This window comes from Salvelinus sp. IW2-2015, unplaced genomic scaffold (genome assembly GCF_002910315.2).
Source record: "Salvelinus sp. IW2-2015 unplaced genomic scaffold, ASM291031v2 Un_scaffold3631, whole genome shotgun sequence".
Classification (NCBI taxonomy): Eukaryota; Metazoa; Chordata; class Actinopteri; order Salmoniformes; family Salmonidae; genus Salvelinus; species Salvelinus sp. IW2-2015.
In genome coordinates, this window is record NW_019944908.1 from 25,262 (window position 1) to 40,274 (window position 15,013).

Consider the following 15,013-nt stretch of genomic DNA (forward strand, 5'->3'; position numbering starts at 1 on the left):
TGCATTTTCTCAGGCTTTTTGCCAAGTGAAACAGTAGCGTCTTGCCTAAAATCAGATTTTTGGATATAAATATGAACTTTACCGAACAAAATATACATGTATTGTGTAACATGAAGTCCTATGAGTGTCATCTGATGAAGATTATCAAAGGTTAGTGATTAATTTTATCTCTATTTCTGCTTTTTGTTAATGCTCTCTTCAGCTGGAAAAAATGGCTGTCTTTTTCTGTGACTTGGCTCATACCTAACATAATCGTTTGGTGTGCTTTCGTCGTAAAACCTTTTTGAAATCGGACGCTTTGGCTGGATTTACAACAAGTGTAGCTTTAAAATMGTGAAAAATACTTGTATGCTTGAGGAATTTAAATTATGAGATTTCAGTTGTTTTGAATTTGGCGCCCTGCAATTTCACTGGCTGTTGACGAGGTGGGACGCTACCGTCCCACATACCCTAGAGAGGTTAACTTCTTATGGCTGCAGGGCGGTGTCGGGCTCAATATGACAACAGCCCGTCCAAGTGCACCGCGCGAAATTCAAAATATATTGTTTAGAAATATTTAACTTTCACACATTAAGTCCAATACAGCAAATGAAAGATAAACATCTTGTGAATCCAGCCAACATGTCCGATTTTTTTAATGTTTTACAGCGAAAACACCACGTATAATTATGTTAGCTCACCACCAAATACAAAAAAGCTCAGACATTTTTCACAGCACAGGTAGAATGCACAAAACCAACCAAACTAACCAAGAACCAACCAAACTAACCAAGAAACAACTTCATCAGATGACAGTCTTATAACATGTTATACAATAAATCTATGTTTTGTTCYAAAAATMTGCATATTTSAGGTATAAATCATAGTTTTACATTGCASCTYCWATCYSAAATAGCACCGAAGCAGCTAGAACAATTACAGAGACCAAATTGAAATACCTAAATACTCATCATAAAACATTTCTGAAAAATACATGGTGTACAGCAAATGAAAGACAAACATCTTGTGAATCCAGCCAATATTTCCGAATCTTTATAGTGTTTTACATGCGAAAACACAATATGCATTATATTAGCTTACTTACAATAGCCAACACACAGCTACATTGTTCAAGGCAACAGTAGCGATAGCGCCAAAACCAGCAAAAGATATTAATAATTTCAGCTAACCTTCTATCAACTTCATCAGATGACAGTCCTATATACATCATATTCCAAAAAATAAAAAAACACCAATAAAACAATGTAATTATGGTTTGTTTTGAATGTGCACCATTTAGAGCTGAAATCCGTTGGTATTAACATTCGTTGTAAAACTTAGCAACTTTTTCCCAGAATGTCCGGATATATTTCTGTCAACTTCACCTATTCTGACCAAATAACTATTCATAAACTTTACTAAAAAATGACATGTTGTATAGGAAATGATGATACACTAGTTCTTAATGCAATCGCCACTGTTAGAATTCTAAAACATAACTCAGGTACGACATGCAGCCTTAACGTTATAGCTGAGAGAGCGCCCAAATCTGGGCGCAAAACAAAGTAAAATCATGTTCGACGATATATGAAATAACATCTTAAATGGTCCTAATTTTGATAATCTTCCATTCAGATATGTGTACACAGGGGTCTTTGTCCAGAACAATCGTGTTTGGTTTTTATGAAGGGGCCTTTTTCCCTCTTCAATTAGGCAAAGCAAAATTTAGCCATAGTGGCGTAAGCTGTCCATCGTCACTCAAACGCACGAGAACGCAACACGCCTTAAACTCTTCTAAAAAAACTTCAATAATCGGATTAAAACTATATTGAAAAAACATTACTTTACGATGTATTATCACATTTATCAAATAAAATCAAAGCGGAATATTAGACGTCTATAGCGACATGCTTCAGAAAGCCAATACTGATGACCTTTATGCGTTCTGAAACAAAGGAATTCGGGGGTCATGTCATCCAGAGCTTCTCTTTTGACGCTTAGAATACCTAGAAACCTCATTTCACCTCTCACGCCCTATTGACATTCTAGTGGAAAGAACAAGCCGTATGAAGGCATGTTACTAATAGATTCAACACATGTATAGGCAGGCTCTCTGGAACAAGACCTCGATTTCAATTTTTCACTTTCTGACAGGAGTTTGCCTGCCAAAATGATTCTGTGTTTATCTCACAGATAATTCAACGGTTTTATGAAAACTTGAGAGTGATTTTCTATCAATAGTAATAATAAATATGCATATGTACGAGCAGAATTGAGTACGAGGCCGTTGAATGGGCAACCTTTTATCTCAAGCTACTCAATCTGCCCACGTGCAGCCATAAAGAAGTTAACTCAAAAAGCATTGAGGGGCCTCGACTATCTTGTTTCGGGCTAAACAGCCCATTAGTCCAAACCTATGCTCCCAAGTTTTCGTACTTCGAAGTATTTCCGTTTAGGAGAAATGGCCATGTCGTGATTGGTGAATGTTTTGTACCATTGAGATGCAATTCCATTCGCCATCTGGTGGATTACCTGGACAGAAGAAAAATGAACCAAAATTGCCCAATTTTATAAAACGGAACAAGACAAGAGATAAAAGTTCACAATTGGCTGATGACACCACCATTTTTTTTTTAAAGATCATAATGAAGTCAGGAAGTATTGAGTTTATATAATGCCTTCTCAATATGTACAAGCTTTATCTCGGAATATTAGAAAATGTGAATTATTTGCCTTGGAAAAGATTTGGGATTAAAACTCAGCATGGGTGTCACGCCCTGACCATAGTTTTCTTTGTATGTTTTATGTTTTGGTTGGTCAGGGTGTGCATCTCTGTGGGCATTCTATGTTGTATTTGGTTTGTATATTCTATGTGTTTGGGCCTATAATGTTTCTCAATCAGAGACAGCGTGTTTTGCCTTGTCTTCTGATTGGGAACCATTATTTAGGTATCCTGTTTTTTATTGTGGGTTTATTGTCTATGTTATGTGGCATATTGTTTTGATATGTTCATAAATAAAATATAAAAAATAAAAATATATTTAAAAAAAACTGTTGCACCATCAAAAATAAACTAGTCGTAGCTAAATCCGGTGTAACAAGGCCGTTCATGATATTTATGTTTTATAGTGACGGTTACTAGGCAACGCCCCTATGCGTACACATTTTCTTAACCACAACTGGATGCTCAATCAATTATTACTGTGGAATGAATATCACTCATGATGAAAATATTGGAAGAAAGTAGGCTAATGACATTGAAAAAAAAGAAAAAAAGTTAGTTAAGCTAGCTAGCTACTATACCAGCAGCATCCTAGTTATCCTATCTAGTCGGTACATGTGTAAGCTAGCTAGCTACTCTACCAGCAGCATCCTAGTTATCCTAGTAGTCGGAACAGCTAGGTAAGCTAGCTAGACTATACCAGCAGCATCCTAGTTATCCTATCTAGTCGGTACAGCTAGGTAAGCTAGCTAGCTACCTACCAGCAGCATCCTAGTTATCCTAGCTAGTCGGTACATCTAGGTAAGCTAGCTAGCTACTCTACAAGCAGCATCCTAGTTATCCTAGCTAGTCGGAACGTAGGTAAGCTACGCTAGCTACTATACCAGCAGCATCCTAGTTATCCTAGCTAGTCGGTACAGCTAGGTAAGTTAGCTAGCTACTCTACCAGCAGCATCCTAGTTATCCTAGTTTGTCGGTACAGCTAGGTAAGCTAGCTAGCTACTATACCAGCAGCATCCTAGTTATCCTAGCTAGTCGTAACAGCTTGGTAAGCTAGCTAGCTACTCTCACCATCATCATCTGCATTTCTTGTGGACCAATGGAGTCCCCGTTTTTTTCTTCCTCCTGTTAAATCCCGTGGAGGGCTTCTCCCTCTCTCGTTGACGGATGCTGGCTACCTCTGTCCGGTTCTCCTCTCTTCACTAAATGGACGATAACTTTAGTGTTTAACCCTCTGTGTCCAAGGACCGAACTTTTGAATATTATTTTTGCGGTGCCTCAAGTAGGCTGGACACATTACTTTTTTTTTCTGATAAAACAAGTTCATTGCATCCACCATGGAGCCCAGTTTCATAATATTACATTACGTCCCTAGTCATGATGTAATTGTGAAAATTAGATCTTATTTCAGGTCATTTTTCACCCTGCCAGCTCCTACTAGTTATATTGAGCACCGTGGCACAACTGACCTTCTGTCAGCATTAACCATGAACACTGTCCTCAGGTAACTTTTTATTAACAGGGTTACAGCTACTTTGTAAAAACTCACTGTTTGCCTACACGTCAGGATATCAAATAGCGATGCCTCGCGCATAGCCATAAACGATAAGCATTTTCTGGTCATGGTTAACCATATTGTTTTTCTGAAAAGTTATACAACCTAAACAAAACTCATTCCCTGTCTTCTTTTTAAGATGTGCCGATTTAATTAACCAGAAGACATTTTTTATTAAGTAATTACACTTGCTTTGATGACTCGTTGTTTCCTAATGGCTGCTGGGTAATTTGATACATTTACATTACATTTAAGTCATTTAGCAGACGCTCTTATCCAGAGCGACTTACAAATTGGTGCGTTCACCTTATGAATCCAGTGGAAACAGCCACTTTCAATAGTGCATCTAAATTCTTTAAGGGGGGGGGGGGGGGGTCAGAAGGATTACTTTATCCTATCCTAGGTATTCCTTAAAGAGGTGGGGTTTCAGGTGTCTCCGGAAGGTGGTGATTGACTCCGCTGTCCTGGCGTCGTGGGGAAGTTTGTTCCACCATTGGGTGCCAGAGCAGCGAACAGTTTTGACTGGGCTGAGCGGGAACTGTACTTCCTCAGTGGTAGGGAGGCGAGCAGGCCAGAGGTGGATGAACGCAGTGCCCTTGTTTGGGTTTAGGGCCTGATCAGAGCCTGAAGGTACTGAGGTGCCGTTCCCCTCACAGCTCCGTAGGCAAGCACCATGGTCTTGTAGCGGATGCGGCTTCAACTGGAAGCCAGTGTAGAGGGCGGAGGAGCGGGGTGACGTGAGAGAACTTGGGAAGGTTGAACACCAGTGGGCTGCGGCGTTCTGGATGAGTTGTAGGGGTTTAATGGCACAGGCAGGGAGCCCAGTCAACAGCGAGTTGCAGTAATCCAGACTGGAGATGACAAGTGCCTGGATTAGGACCCTGCGCCGCTTCCTGTGTGAGGCAGGGTCGTACTCTGCAGATGTTGTAGAGCATGAACCTACAGGAAGGGCCACCGCCTTGATGTTAGCTGAGAACGACAGGGTGTTGTCCAGGATACGCCAAGGTTCTTAGTGCTCTGGGAGGAGGACACAATGGAGTTGTCAACCGTGATGGCGAGATCATGGAACGGGCAGTCCTTCCCCGGAGGAAGAAGCAGCTCCGTCTTGCCGAGGTTCAGCTTGAGGTGGTGATCCGTCATCCACACTGATATGTCTGCCAGACATGCAGAGATGCGATTCGCCACCTGGTTATCAGAAGGGGGAAAGGAGAAGATTAATTGTGTGTCGTCTGCATAGCAATGATAGGAGAGACCATGTGAGGTTATGACAGAGCCAAGTGACTTGGTGTATAGCGAGAATAGGAGAGGGCTAGAACAGAGCCCTGGGGGACACCAGTGGTGAGGCACGTGGTGAGGAGACAGATTCTCACCACGCCACCTGGTAGGAGCGACCTGTCAGGTAGGACGCAATCCAAGCGTGGCCGCGCCGGAGATGCCCAACTCGGAGAGGGTGGAGAGGAGGATCTGATGGTTCACAGTATCAAAGGCAGCCGATAGGTCTAGAAGGGTGAGAGCAGAGGAGAGAGAGTTAGCTTTAGCAGTGCGGAGCGCCTCCGTGACACAGAGAAGAGCAGTCTCAGTTGAATGACTAGTCTTGAAACCTGACTGATTTGGATCAAGAAGGTCATTCTGAGAGAGATAGCGGGAGAGCTGGCCAAGAACGGCACGTTCAAGAGTTTTGGAGAGAAAAAGAAAGAAGGGATACTGGTGTGTAGTTGTTGACATCGGAGGATCGAGTGTAGGTTTTTTCAGAAGGGTGCAACTCTCGCTCTCTTGAAGACGGAAGGGACGTAGCCAGGGTCAAGGATGAGTTGATGAGCGAGGTGAGGTAAGGGAGAAGGTCTCCGGAAATGGTCTGGAGAAGAGAGGAGGGGATAGGGTCAAGCGGGCAGGTTGTTGGGCGGCCGGCCGTCACAAGACGCGAGATTTCATCTGGAGAGAGAGGGGAGAAAGAGGTCAGAGCACAGGGTAGGCAGTGGAGCAGAACCAGCGTTGTCGTTTGACTTAGCAAACGAGGATCGGATGTCGTCGACCTTCTTTTCAAAATGGTTGACGAAGTCATCTGCAGAGAGGGGGAGGGGGGGGAGGGGGGACGACTCATTGCGAGCTCACAGAACAGGCTGTTCTGTGAGCTCGCAATGAGTCGTCGAGCCACGGAGCAGGAGGGGAGGACCGAGCCGAACTGGAGGATAGGGACATAGAGAGTCAAAGGATGCAGAAAGGGAGGAGAGAAGGGTTGAGGAGCAGAATCAGGAGATAGGTTGGAGAAGGTTTGAGCAGAGGGAAGAGATGATAGGATGGAAAAGGAGAGAGTAGCGGGGGAGAGAGAGCGAAGGTTGGGACGGCGCGATACCATCCGAGTAGGGGCAGTGTGGGAAGTGTTGGATGAGAGCGAGAGGGAAAAGGATACAAGTAGTGGTCGGAGACTAGGAGGGGAGTTGCAATGAGGTTAGTGGAAGAACAGCATCTAGTAAAGATGAGGTCAAGCGTATTGCCTGCCTTGTGAGTAGGGGGGAAGGTGAGAGGGTGAGGTCAAAAGAGGAGAGGAGTGGAAGAAAGGAGGTAGAGAGGAATGAGTCAAAGGTAGACGTGGGGAGGTTAAAGTCACCCAGAACTGTGAGAGGTGAGCCGTCCTCAGGAAAGGAGCTTATCAAGGCATCAAGCTCATTGATGAACTCTCCAAGGAACCTGAGGGCGATAAATGATAAGGATGTTAAGCTTGAAAGGGCTGGTAACTGTGACAGCATGGAATTCAAAGGAGGCGATAGACAGATGGGTAAGGGGAGAAAGAGAGAATGACCACTTGGGAGGATGAGGATCCCGGTGCCACCACCCGCTGACCAGAAGCTCTCGGGGTGTGCGAGAACACGTGGGCAGACGAGGAGAGAGCAGTAGGAGTAGCAGTGTTATCTGTGGTGATCCATTTTCCGTCAGTGCCAAGAAGTCGAGGGACTGGAGGGAAGCATAGGCTGAGATGAACTCTGCCTTGTTGGCCGCAGATCGGCAGTTCCAGAGGCTGCCGGAGACCTGGAACTCCACGTGGGTTGTGCGCGCTGGGACCACCAGTTAGGGTGGCCGCGCCCAGCGGTGTGAAGCGTTTGTATGGTCTGTGCAGAGAGGAGAGAACAGGGATAGACAGACACATAGTTGACAGGCTACAGAAGAGGCTACGCTAATGCAAAGGAGATTGGAATGACAAGTGGACTACACGTCTCGAATGTTCAGAAAGTTAAGCTTTACGTTGCAAAAATCTTATTGACTAAATGTTAAAATGATACATACTGCTCGACTGGTGAAGTAGGCTAGCTAGCAGTGGCTGCGTTGTTGACTTTGTTTGAAAGTGTAGCTGGCTAGGTAACCTCGATAGCTGGCTAGGTAAACTCGATAATTACTCTAAACTACACAATTATCTTAGATACAAAGACAGCAAAGACAACTATGTAGCTAGCTAACACTACACTAATCAAGTCGTTCCGTTGTAATGTAATAGTTTCTACAGTGCTGCTATTCGGTAGAAGTTGGCTAGCTAGCAGTGTTGACTAGGTAGGAGAACGGCAGCGCGGCGGACGAAAATAGCTGGCTAGTTAACCGATAATTACTCTAGACTACACAATTATCTTAGATACAAAGACAGCAAAGACAACTATGTAGCTAGCTAACACTACACTAATCAAGTCGTTCCGTTGTTCCGTTGTAATGTTATAGTTTCTACAGTGCTGCTATTCGGTGGCTAGCTGGCTAGCTGGCTAGCTAGCAGTGTTGACTACGTTACGTTACGTAGAAGGACGAAAATAGCTGGCTAGCGAACCTCGATAGTTACTCTAAACTGCACAATTATCTTTGATACAAAGATGGCTATGTAGCTAGCTAAGATCAAACAAATCAAACCGTTGTACTGTAATGAAATTAAATTAAATGTAATACTACCTGTGGAGCGAAGCGGGATGCGACTACTCGCTCCAACCGGAGCATCGAAATGTTCATTCGTAGGCATTGAATTGAGTGAATGCTATGCAGGTTCACTGAGATGCAACCCAAATGGATAGGTCTAGCTCATTAATCTGTAGATCTGACGTAGTCAGAAGCTCAACCTTAGTATTCATGCATTATAAAAAATAATCTTAATATCTGATATTGTGAGTAAACAACCTCGGAATAGAAAAGACAGGAGTGCGTCTTCCAGCCCGCCAATAAATTACATCATGCAACCCTCCCGGTTAGTAAATTTACCTCAACATGCCCCTCGCTTGCTCGAGAAGGCAGAGCGGCTCGATGCTGGTTGATGAACTTGACATTGAAAGTTCTGGGAAACACGTTTTTCTTGACTAAAGTAGGTGGAGTGGTGGTGCATCCAGGGAGAGAACTAAACTAATCTTCTCAAATGTCATTTGTGGTCTTATGCTGCCATCTATTGGAATTATGTAGCAACTGCAGAAGTACTGAATAATGTGTAATACCTTACTAAAGTAGTAATTACTCAAAATTGGAAAATATAACATTTTCTAGTTCATTTTACCACTTACAACCATAAAATAACTATTTTTATCATAACAAACAATGAAACTGACATACACCAAAACACCATATAGTTAGTTAATTATATTTAGATGGGTGACATTATCTGCCAAAGTAACAGCCCTGTAGACAATGAAGAGCTCTGCAGTAGATACCCAAACATTCAAAGGCCATTTTCTCAAAAGGGAGGTTACAAGTTTATAATCTTTATGACTTTCCCATTGTTCCTCAACTGTAGTGTATGATATACAATTTTCTAGCTCTGAGTCTGTACTTCTATCCAAGGTCAAAAAATTATTTTACATTTTGCTGAATAAGACTGAATCAAGCCGGTCGGTCACATTTGACTGTATAAAACCTAGCAGTACTACTAATTTCTCTGAGAGTGAGGCAGATATATAGCATTTAGCAAAAAAACATGACTATTTGTCTCTCTGAAATGAAAACATCAAGTGATAGATTTTAAGCAAATACAGCTGTCATTGAACAATCCCATGCCATGATTAGATAATGAAAAAACACACCAATCTCTTTCATAATTTCTTTTAAAACAATAAAAGCAAATTTACAAACATTTATGAAAATGGATATATAGCATTTTGGAATGAAATTCTTCTTATGTTTCCCAATCTGAGCTCAGAGTAGATGAGAGATGTAATGTTTGTCTCTGTTGTGTTGAAGCCCAATCAAGCGGAAGAGACCAGCCTCCCCTGTACCCAGCTGTGTGTCRATGAAGAGTGACAAGTCTATGGAGCAACCTATAAACTTTAGAGAGGGAGACMTTTCTACTGAAAAAAGGTAAGAACAACTCATTGGTCATGGTCAGTGAGTTAAACAACACTGTCATTTCTCCTCTCCCATTTTGTTTTTATTGTTTCATAATCCATAGGCTAATCCTTTGTCCATTTTCATAGTCCTTGAAACAATGTTAAACAAACAAATTCCTCCCTGTGTGTGTGTGTGTGGTGTGTGTGTGTGTGTGTGGTGTGTGTGTGTGTGTGTGTGTGTGTGTGTGTTGTGTGTGGTGTTGTGTGTGTGTGTGTGTACTCCCTGGATGAGGAGATGTAATCTCATGTTTTTGTCCATTCAGGAAACCTAAGAGGAGAGATCAGAGTTAGAGATTCTCAGTGGTCAGTCTTCCCAGAGTCATCAAACAGACCTGGCCTCCATATTCAGTGTATGTGATCCTGTTATGTACATTTGTTTTTGTTTATCTCAAGTAAAGTTGATCTGTCAATCATTCATTAACGTGTTGATGAGAAAGCATTTTGTCTCTTGCTTAACCTATTTACTTGATTTATTTCAGTTGCTTGAAGAGAAAATTCTGGCATTTGTGAAGAACGAGCTGAAGATGTTCAAGAGGATTCTTAGTCCAGAACTCCCAGAAGGCTTTGAGAGTCAGAAGCAGGATAAGGAAGTGGTGGATGCTGAAGATGAGAAGCAGGAGAGCAGTGCCAGAGAGGGGGCTCTGAAGATCACACTGCACGTCCTGAGGAAAATGAACCAGAATGATCTTGCTGACACACTGGAGAAAAGTAAGATCTGTCTGCCTCATGTTGAAATATGTTTTTTAACATTTAAAAGCTGTAGCTAAAGTACAGCTAAAGTAGCTGTGTAACTCAATGATATTGTAGCAGCCTTAACACAACACCTAGTGACCTCATCAAGTAGCAGCAGGGATATGTTGTGTTGATTAATTTAGAGAGAGAGAATAGGAGAGACAGAGGAAAGACAGAGGAGAGACAGAAACAGAGAGAGAGATAGAGACAAACAACATTAATAATACCATCAGTAATACCAATAATAATCTAATCAGTCACACCAGTGTTTAACGCAGTATTAAAAAATGTATAGATTTATGCAGACAGTTAAAAGAATAAATGATTATAATTTAAAACTTTATAACAGTCCTACAATACTGTAGGCATTAAAACAGATGTAATATTAATATCCTCTGTTATTTCTTCATTCAGATGAGCTTGCTGTGATTTGCCAACGTGAACTCAAATCTAATCTAAAGAAGAAGTTTCAATGTGTATTTGAGGGGATCGCTAAACAAGGAAACCCAACACTTCTCAATAAGATCTACACAGAGCTCTACATCACAGAGGGTGGAACAGGAGAGGTCAATAATGAACATGAGCTGAGACAGATTGAGACAARAACCAGGAAACAAGCAAGACCAGAGACTGCAATCAAATGTAACGACATCTTCAAAKCCTTAACTGGACAAGACAAACTTATCAGAACTGTGCTGACAAAGGGAGTCGCTGGCATTGGAAAAACAGTCTCTGTGCAGAAGTTCATTCTGGACTGGGCTGAAGGAAAAGCAAATCAGGATGTCCAATTTGTATTTTCATTCCCTTTCCGGCAACTGAATTTGATGAAAGGGGAAAACACTTTGATTGAACTTCTTAATCACTTCTCAATGGAAACCAAACAATCAAGAATCTCCAACTACGACAAGTACAAAGTTCTGTTCATCTTTGATGGTCTGGATGAGTGCCGACTGCCCCTAGACTTCCAGAAGAACAAGATCTGTTGTGACGTCACAGWGTCAACCTCAGTGGATGTTCTGCTGACAAATCTCATCAAGGGGAATCTGCTTCCCTCTGCTCTCCTCTGGATAACTACCCGACCTGCAGCAGCCAATAACATCCCTTCAGGGTGTGTTGACCAGGTGACGGAGGTACGAGGGTTCAATGACCCACAGAAGGAGGAGTACTTCAGGAAGAGATTCAGTGACGAGAACCTGGCCAGCAGAATCATCTCACACATAAAGACATCAAGGAGCCTCCACATCATGTGCCACATTCCAGTCTTCTGTTGGATTTCTGCAATAGTCCTTGAACACATGCTGGAACATAAGAGAGAAGAGATGCCCAAGACTCTGACTGAGATGTACACACACCTTGTGGTGTTTCATACCAAACAGAAGAATGAAAAGTATCTTGGGAAAGAAGAGACAGGTCCACACTGGAATAAAGAGAGCATTCTGTCACTGGGAAAACTGGCTTTTCAACAGCTTGTGAAMGGCAATCTGATTTTCTATGAAGAAGACCTGAAAGAGGCTGGCATTGATGTTAATGAAGCCTCAGTGTACTCAGGATTGTGCACACAGCTCTTTAAAGAGGAATGTGGGCTGTACCAGGACAAGGTGTACTGCTTCGTCCATCTGAGCATTCAGGAGTTTRTGGCTGCTGTATATGTGTTCCTCTCATTCATCAACAACAATGAGAATCTAATGGACAAACTGCAAACAAAAGATAAGCCTGAAGTTACTTTCTACAAGAGTGCTGTGGATAAAGCCTTACAAAGTGAGACGGGAAACCTGGACCTTTTCCTACGCTTCCTTCTGGGCCTCTCACTGGAGTCCAATCAGAAGTACTTACGTGGTCTACTGACAGAGACAAGAAGCAGCTCACCGAGCCATAAAGAAACAGTGAAGTACATCAAGGAGAAGATCGGGGAGAATCCCTCGCCAGAGAGGAGCATCAATCTGTTCCACTGTCTGAATGAACTGAATGACCATTCTCTAGTGAAGGAGATCCAAAGATACCTGAGCTCAGGAAGTATCTCTCGAGCCAAACTGTCACCTGCACAGTGGTCAGCTCTGGTCTTTGTGTTGCTGACTTCAGAAAAGGAGCTGGATGTGTTTGACCTGAAGAAATACTCCAGATCAGAGAAAGGTCTTCTGAGGCTGATGCCAGTGGTCAAAGCCTCCAGAGCTGTTCTGTGAGTACATCAAATGACATATAAGAACTAATCATCAGGAAACAATATTCAGTTCAGAAAAAAATATGTATTATGATATGTATATAATATTATATTGAAAAACATATTGAATAAATGCATTAATGTACACATTAGTATAACATTGTGACCGTACAATTCTAGGAGACGGAATATGAATCTTTGTTGTTTGAGAGAATAAACCAAATGCACCTGCCATTGTCCTTCTACACTACTGGTGTTAAATTAACAATGTGTTTGTGAAGTCATGATGATRTCTTTGCAGGCTGTCAGGCTGTGGAGTTACAGAGGAAGGCTGTGCTTCTCTGGTCTCAGCTCTGGAGTCAAACCCCTCACACCTGAGAGAGCTGGACCTGAGTAACAATGACCTGAAGGATTCAGGAGTGAACCTGCTCTCTGCTGGACTGGGGAATCCCCACTGTAAACTGGAGACTCTGAGGTCAGTATTCCTGTAGTTGGTCAACGAGTCATAACTGTTCACCAGCTCCACATGTGTTTACCAGGCACACATAGTCCACACCATATGTGTTTGGACAGTGAAGCTTACAGTTTTTGGCACAAGTGTAGAGAGGAGTAGGCAGGAGTCAGTCGCAGGTTTAGAACTACATAATTTATTAAGCACCATAGATCAAAGTGGGATGAAACCCAAAGTGCAAAATAATAAAGTACTGAGGAATAGTAGGTTAGATTCCTCTCAGGAAAACAATCAACATTTACTATGACGGACAAAGACAAATGACAGAGGGAATATATATACAGTGATTGAGTGGGGATTGGAACCAGGTGTGCGTAATTATGACGAGACAAGTCTGAGGTTGATAAGTGAAGGGTGTTTGCCAGCAGCAGGTTATGCAGCAACTAGAAGGCTGACGATGCCTAAACTGGACAGGAGGGGGAGCCAAAGCGAAGGCTGGTGTGACAGTTTTAAATGTGGTGCTATGCTCCAGCATTTTGGATTTGAGATAGAACGTTCCATATTAGGTGACAGTACAGAATGTCACCTTTTATTTAAAGGTATTCATAAATATACATTTTACCGTTTAGAAATGAAAGCACTTTATTTATCTAATTCTCCCATTTGAAAAAGTCGTAAGTATTTGGACAAATTKATTTAGTCAAAAGTTTAGTATTTGGTACCATATTCCATGCCTGCAGTMATTACATCAAGCTTGTGACTAAACAAACTTATTGAATGCATTTGCAGTTTGTCTTGGTTGTGTTTTAGATTATGTTTTTCCTAATAGAAACTGAATGGTGAATAATGTCCTGTCATTTTGGAGTCACTTCACTTGTATTGTCAGTAAGAATAGAAGATGTTTCTGAACACTTCTACATTCATGTGGATGATACCATGATTATGAATAAGGGAGAGCTGCCCAGTGACACGAGCCTACCAGACSAGCTAAATCACTTCTATGCTCGCTTCGAGGCAAGCAACACTGAGGCATGCATGAGAGCATCAGCTGTTCCGGACGACTGTGTGATCACGCTCTCCGTAGCCGACGTGAGTAAGGCTAAGACCTTTAACTAGGGTAGGGGGCACTATTTTCAACTCCGATGAAAAGCGTGGCCAAAGTAAACTGTCTGCTACTCAGGCCCAGAAACTAGGATATGCTACCATCCCACACCCCTAGAGAGGTACAGGTCAACATTCACAAGGCTGCGGGCCAGACGGATTACCAGGACGTGTGCTCCGGGCATGTGCTGACCAACTGGCAGGTGTCTTCACTGAAATTTTCAACATGTCCCTGATTGAGTCTGTAATACCAACATGTTCAAGCAGACCACCATAGTCCCTTGCCCAAGAACACAAAGGCAACTGCTAAATGACTCAGACCCGTAGCACTCACTCCGTAGCCATGAAGTCTTTGAAAGGCTGGTAATGCCTCACATCAACACCATTATCCCAGAAACCCTAGACCCACTCAATTTGCATACCGCCCAAACAGATCCACGATGTGCGATCTCTATTGCACTCCACACTGCCCTTTCCCACCTGGACAAAGAAACCTACATGAGAATGCTATTCATTGACTACAGCTCAGTGTCAACACCATAGTGCCCTCAAAGCTCATCACTAGCTAAGAACCCTGGAACTAAACACCTCCCTCTGCAACTGGATCCTGGACATCCTGATGGGCCGCCCCCAGATGGTGAGGGTAGGTAACAACACATCTGCCATGCTGATCCTCAACACTGGAGCCCCTCAGGGGTGCGTGCCCAGTCCCCTCCTGTACTCCCTGTTCGTCCAGACTGCATGGCCAGGCAGACTCCAACACCATCATTAAGTTTGCAGACGACACAACAGTGGTAGGCTTGATCACGACAACGACGAGACAGCCTATAGGGAGGAAGTCAGAGACCTGGCCGGGTGGTGCCAGAATAACAACAACAAATAAACAACGTAACCAAGACAAGGAGATTGTGGACTACAGGAAAAGGACGACCGAGCACGCCCCCATTCTCATCGACAGGCTGTAGTGGAGCAG

At 42.8% G+C, this 15,013-nt stretch overlaps 2 protein-coding genes and 1 long non-coding RNA gene across 7 annotated transcripts in view; 2 read left to right on the forward strand and 1 right to left on the reverse strand.

Annotated features, from left to right (window-relative positions):
* The window catches only part of LOC139025953 (uncharacterized), a 62,933-nt gene that overhangs the window by 24,034 nt on the left and 23,886 nt on the right, over positions 1-15,013 (reverse strand). The gene's annotated exons all lie outside the window — the stretch shown is intronic.
* Positions 1-15,013, forward strand: part of LOC112076218 (NLR family CARD domain-containing protein 3-like) — a 72,409-nt gene that overhangs the window by 22,836 nt on the left and 34,560 nt on the right. Inside the window, exon 2 of the mRNA XM_024143077.2 lies at positions 9,453-9,569. Within this exon, the coding sequence (XP_023998845.2) occupies positions 9,453-9,569 (117 nt within the window). The remainder of the gene's footprint in view (positions 1-9,452; positions 9,570-15,013) is intronic.
* The window catches only part of LOC112076216 (NLR family CARD domain-containing protein 3-like), a 15,721-nt gene continuing 10,571 nt past the window's right edge, over positions 9,864-15,013 (forward strand). For 3 of the 5 annotated variants that reach the window (XM_070441221.1, XM_070441220.1, XM_070441222.1), the window contains exons 1-4: positions 9,864-9,948; positions 10,078-10,306; positions 10,745-12,506; positions 12,790-12,963. In XM_070441221.1, the coding sequence (XP_070297322.1) occupies positions 10,123-10,306; positions 10,745-12,506; positions 12,790-12,963 (2,120 nt within the window). In that variant the 5' untranslated portion in view covers positions 9,864-9,948; positions 10,078-10,122. The remainder of the gene's footprint in view (positions 9,949-10,077; positions 10,307-10,744; positions 12,507-12,789; positions 12,964-15,013) is intronic. The other 2 variants (XM_024143076.2, XM_070441223.1) reach the window with 1 other exon arrangement.